The sequence below is a fragment of the Paramisgurnus dabryanus genome, chromosome 12, assembly GCF_030506205.2.
Source record: "Paramisgurnus dabryanus chromosome 12, PD_genome_1.1, whole genome shotgun sequence".
Lineage (NCBI taxonomy): Eukaryota > Metazoa > Chordata > Actinopteri > Cypriniformes > Cobitidae > Paramisgurnus > Paramisgurnus dabryanus.
In genome coordinates this window covers 29545200-29551199 of record NC_133348.1, presented here as the reverse complement: position 1 = coordinate 29551199, position 6000 = coordinate 29545200, and the positions used below count along the sequence as shown (strand labels likewise).

The 6000-nt window shown below is 38.0% G+C and overlaps 1 protein-coding gene across 5 annotated transcripts in view; it reads left to right on the top strand.

The window, feature by feature from the left end:
- Positions 1-2860: 2860 nt before the first annotated feature.
- The window catches only part of lama2 (laminin, alpha 2), a 260335-nt gene continuing 257195 nt past the window's right edge, over positions 2861-6000 (top strand). For all 5 annotated transcript variants that reach the window (XM_065268827.1, XM_065268826.1, XM_065268825.1 and 2 more), the window contains exon 1: positions 2861-3001. In XM_065268827.1, the coding sequence (XP_065124899.1) occupies positions 2935-3001 (67 nt within the window). In that variant the 5' untranslated portion in view covers positions 2861-2934. The remainder of the gene's footprint in view (positions 3002-6000) is intronic.

Below are 6000 nucleotides of genomic sequence, written 5' to 3'. Positions count from 1 at the left end.
AGGTGTTCAAGCTGGAGACTATTTCTTTAGTGCAGTATTTCCCAATCCTGGTCCTCGAGGCCCCCCTGACAGAAAATTTTAGATGTCTCCTTATTTAAAACACCTGATTCAACTTATCAGCCTACTTCAAAAATGATAAACGTGTCTCCCTAACGAGCTGATGAGTTAAATCAGGTGTGTTAAATAAGGAGACATCTAAAACTTTCTGGCAGGGGGGCCTCGAGGACCAGGATTGGGAACCACTGCTTTAGTGTATTTCCTCATCTGGTAGGCTGGTCTGAGTACTGGATTGTGGAGGATACAGAAGACCTTAGTGGGACTGTACAGCATCACTCATTTTCTCATTTGCATAAACACAAACAGTACTGTGCAAAAGTCTTAGGCCACCATGCTACCATTAGATTTGTTGTTTTTGTAATTGTATAGTGATTATATAATTATTTCTCAGTCTCTTTAATAGAATACATCCAGAAAATAGAGGAAATGTGTATTAAAAACAGTATAAAAGTATAAGCTGAAGTGTCAAGTATTTAGGGTAAACTCCCCTTCCACCTCCACAGGATCTCTTAAACCAAATAAAATTAAATCCTAATTTTTAATTCTAATCGAATGACTTCAGGACTTCAGTCTCCTCAAAAAAGCTCAAGATGTGCTAAAACAAGAAAGCTGGTGATGGTGGCCTAAGACTTTTGCACAGTACTGTACATTTGCCACGGACAGCATCAGCACAATGTTAATAGCGGCACTGACTTTTCACTCTATAATAACTCTTTACATTCATAGAAAGGTGGGTTTGCATTGAAAAGAAGTAAAGATGTTCCAAGCAGATGGTTAAGTTGAATTGATAGTTGCATAAGTGCTAAAAATTCAGTCCTGAGTGTCAAGAAAAAAAGATCTAGTGAGAGTAAGACAGGTGCATGTATGTGAGACAGATGGGCGAGGAAGACACATCGAGCAATAAAAATAAAGCAGAATGATAAAGTAAATGAGCTTGAGCAGCAATAATGAGCTGTGTGATTATTAACTCTGCTCTAAATATTACTGTCAGCTTTAACTGGGATTGAACAGATGAGCTAATGGGGTGTCATTCACATAAACAAGGTTTTATGCAGCTATAAAGTAAATAAGGCATATTCAAATCGACACAGACACTTGTGCAGGTTAGAAACTGGCTGATGATCCATTACTTCAATTCGTGAGATGCATTAATCCACAAGTGCACATTTTATTCTAAGCTTTGCACTTTATTTACGAACATACAGCATTGCATTTTTTTTCATCTTCCACATTTTCACACCTCAAAATGTGCTTACAAATATATAAAGCATGCATGTGACGCAGCTGTGTTGCACTCACCTGGATGGCATTCGTGATGTTCCAACCCGCCTCCCAGGTTGTGATTTTTGGTCGTGTGAGAGGGCCGCTGTTCTCACAGGACAGATCCGAGTCGATTACCGCCGGGTTCTCGGAAACAGAACCCCGGGAATCATATCTGTAGTCATCCAGCTCGTCCCTCAGAACCAAACCATGACTCTCCTCAGCACCCGCGTGGAAGTGCATCCTCCAGAGATCTACCATACGGGTTTTCAACCAGGACAGCCACAGATGGGACATTCCTCCAGAATGAATGTGGAAAGCTTAGCGTCTTCCTTTCACACCTTTACAGTATCTTACTTGAAGTGTCCCAGTCCATCTTAACTCAAGAAATGTCATACTGGGTGTCAATCTTAATGCTGTAAATGCATAACAGAGTTCTGGTCCAATGCATTTGTGAGGTGAAATGGGCTGTATGTCAATTTTAAATGAGTGTTAAAAAGTGTGCAGGGCTGACAAGTAGATGAACCATAACATTATAATCACCATGAAAATGTGTTTGTCTATATTTGTTTTGTTTAAAAAGTGCTTCCATTTATAACAAATAAGGACAAAGTGCTTTAGGTGAATACAGAAGAGCCCCACCAAGTCTGACACTAGAGGGTGTAAGGGGGTCCAAAAACTCCTAAACTGACTAAAAGCACCAGTAGTCGGATGTCATTTGTTTAGACTTCTACTAAAGAAACACACCATTAAAACACTTTAAACAATAAATGACATTAAATCATGTTTTTTTCTCATGCTCTTTACTTACAAATAAAGTTATACTAAAACTTTAATTACCTGCCCCACAGTATTTATTTATATGTTATTTGAGCTTGCATACTATTTCAGCGTACATATTAAAACATTTTCAACAACATATCTAAATTTTAAACATACTGTAGACTACAACAGGAAGCATTTAAACATTAAGGATCATGGAAAGGGTTTAGATTAATCGAGGACTATGCCTAGTTATATTTAGGACATTTAATTTAAACCTTTTATATGGCACTTATATATGCTAAGATGCATCAGTGATAGTTGTTTTTAAATAAAGGCATCCAAACATGCATTTTAGTCTGGAACGAGGATAAGCCCTGTCTGGGAAACCGCCCCTAAAACAACAATAATAAAAACATATCAAAGTATAGTTTAATACATAGTAAAATACATTTTAATTAAATAAGTGCATAACATAACATATTACACATACAGAAGATTTACACCACACAATATTTGAGTAAACTTTCCTATTGACTGCTTTACAACTGCAATAATATATACAATTATTTAAATATATAATCTAAATAAAATTAATTTACATTTTCAATTTAATGAATAGAAATCATTAAATCGTTTGAGACTTTAAAATCAACACTGAACAACTTTTGTGTAATGGGACAGTTAGCTGTAGTTATGTTGTAGGGTGTATGTTAAGGTTATATTTTGGGCAGAGTAGCTATATTCTCGTGTGCTCCTCCTCAGAGCGCGGGAGGAACTGAAGAAACTTTACTGAGTTTCTCCACACAGTTTGACTGAGCCGCGAATGTGAAGAGAAGATCAGGAGCTTTGGGAATGAAGTGCTCGTGTTTTGTGTGGATCATCGGGCTGTTGTTGGGATGTTGTGCTGCTCAGCAGAGAGGTGAGTGAAACACAATCACTTTATACACACACAGAGAGAAAGAGAGCGGGAGAGAGAGTGCAGCGTTACGCGTTATTACGCGCTCTCCAAATCTCCTCAAATACACTTTCTGTGAGTGAATTAAGAAACCTTTTGCTTTAGGAAAGTGCTTTTTTGTTTGTCCTCATGTCAGAAAAAGAATTAAAAGTAAACAAAGTAAAACTTTTACCTCGAGTTATACACTCTCGGACATAAGTGAAATAGATTTTTCATTATCTTTGCAAGTGTAGTTGTACAGTAAATACGTCATATCACGTCATCACGAGTGGCTTTAAACTAAAATCAGTTTGCTTTTTTTTAAAAATGCTATGAATAAGGATTATTTTTTCAAAGTATATGTGCCTTTCAGAGTTACTGTGCTAGTTGTTGAACTGAATGATTTCAAAGTTCTCAGAAATGATGAAGTTCACACTCAGTTTTCCTCAGTGGAAATAATGTGATGTCAATATGATGATGAGTTGTTAATGAAAGTTTTCTCTCTAATGGTTTGCTGTCTATCCTAACACATGAGGAATGATATACTCTCTGCCTTTCCAACAGAAGCAAAAAAGCTTTTTCACTGAGATTCCCTGAATAAGATCAATCTTTGAGCATCAATACGGTCCTTTTAATATCACCCCGCTTTAAATGCTTTGCCAAAATCTATATTGTTTCGTTTCTGCTGCCTCTGAAATGTTCCAGAGATGCTTTTGTGAATGAGATTTGTGTAATGAAGCTGTGGAGAGTGATGAGAGTCTTGTGTAAAGGCCTCAGTCTGAACTAAGTGTATAACTGCTGTGCTGTCCTACAGTAAATGATGAGTCTACCGAATAACATCAAAACGTCTGAATGTATTCATGTATGGTGACTGAAAACTGAGGTATTTGTAGATAGAGCACACCAAACAGACTGCCATTGCACAATGGTGTCTAGGGTCTAGAGGCTGTGTTGTCACACAGATTAATTTTGGTTTACCCAAAACTATAGCAACCCATCACCCATCATCACACAACATTTCTGTCTGACATGTTTTCTTGTAAATTAGCATTTTTCACCAGGCTCAAAAACCTCTAAAAACACTTCTTTGGACAAGACGTAAACAAGTGCAAAATTACTAAAGATCCAACCATACTGTAAAAAAAGATGGACGACGTCTGTTCGCTCTCTTCCATTGGTGAAAAGTGAAGTCGTCAGAGTCCAGATACGGCGCTGACATCTTGGGCCTTGAGTCTGCGCAGTAGCGATTTCGGGACCAGTCCTGCGCAGTAGTGAGCAGGAAGTGAAACCGCGAAATCATGACCCCGCCCTCGCTCTCGCAGAATGCGCATATCACACGATATCACAGCTGTCAATCATGATGTGAGACCACCGTTTTTATATCATTAAATAGCTAAGGCTATGTCCACACGAAGCCGGTGCATTCCCTATCCGATCATTTTTTTTCCTTGCTCTAAAAAAATAATCCGTAAACACGAAACCACTGAAACCGACTGAAAGCGGTGTAGTATATATGCCGGACCAGTATGGGGCGCTGTAATTCTGCCACAGATATACACTATACACGGAGAAGAAGACTTTGAGCATGCGCATAACCAACATATGGTGTTGTCCATTATCGCTTGTTGGTCACCACAATTGCATAGAAGCAATACATTTTGCTGTAATAAAGCTAGTAGGCTTTAGTAGCTTCTGTAGCACGAACACAATCACGTAGTCCGCCGTTATTGTTGTTGCTGTTACGTGTGACGCTTTCTACACGCGATGTGATGACGTTTTTGCTTCACAAAATATACAGATTGGCTGTACAGACGAAACCGCAAGGGTGTCGGTTTCAGATTTATCCACTTTAGGACCCGGTTTCAAAAAATAGCGGATTCAGTCTCCCAAAACGCCGGATCCGTGTGGATGAAACGCCAATACGATAACAAATTTATACGTATACAGTGATACGCGTCTCCGTGTGGACAGCCCCTAACTAAACACAAACTTATTTTAAAAACAAACACTTAAATTTACATCAGCGTGATTAAAACTACAGTCAATGACAGAAACCAGCTTCGGAAAAAATTATTAAAGTGTAATTAAATATTTTAGTTGGTCTCAAGTCCCATTGAATAACATGGGCAGGCGGGGTTTATGAGCTATACTGGGACCAGTCAATGGGGGACGATCGAGACGTTTTGGCTTCACTTTTCAGGGCTTGTGCGGCACGCTTGGATCCAACTAGAAACTTTGCAAATAATAAAAGTAGGGATGGGTTGATGGGACGTTGATGCCTGCTATGCTTCTCAATGAATTACTGTGAAATGGCGCAACTTTCAAAAGCCAGAGGACGTAGTGATGGGAGAAACTAAGCTTTTCGAAGCTTCGAATTAATTGAACCAATTGCTTCGCAAATTGATTTAGTTCGTTCGAAACACCACACATGCTGATGACACCTGTTGGTCAAAATAGTGTAAAAGCAATGAAATCTGTTGAAAAAAATTTCACATTTTACAAAAGAATAGGCAAGGCAAGGCAAGGCAAGTTTATTTGTATAGCACATTTCATACACAGAGGTCATTCAAAGTGCTTTACACAGAAATGAGAAAACAATATATAAAAATGAAAAATGTAAAAATAAGAGATACACAATAAAATCACAATAAAAACAAAGATATATGAGATTTTAAAATTACAATTAAAGAAAATAAATGTGATTTTAATAAAAACAGTTTAAAATGTTAAAAAGAATAAAACAGGAGTAAAAGTTACTTGAGTTTAGATAATTCACTTGATAAAAACCTGCCACCATCCACCCATCCCCACGCTGCTCCAAACCCGCACACACCCCCCTCCCCCCCTCCGACGAACACAAAGAAGATACCACGAGAAATGATGGCAAACACACAGCAGCAAGCAATCATAGACCTCCATAGTAGGAAAAAAAATACCAAGATTTAAAAAAAAAAAATGTTTTTAAGAAAGAAAAAAAAAAGATT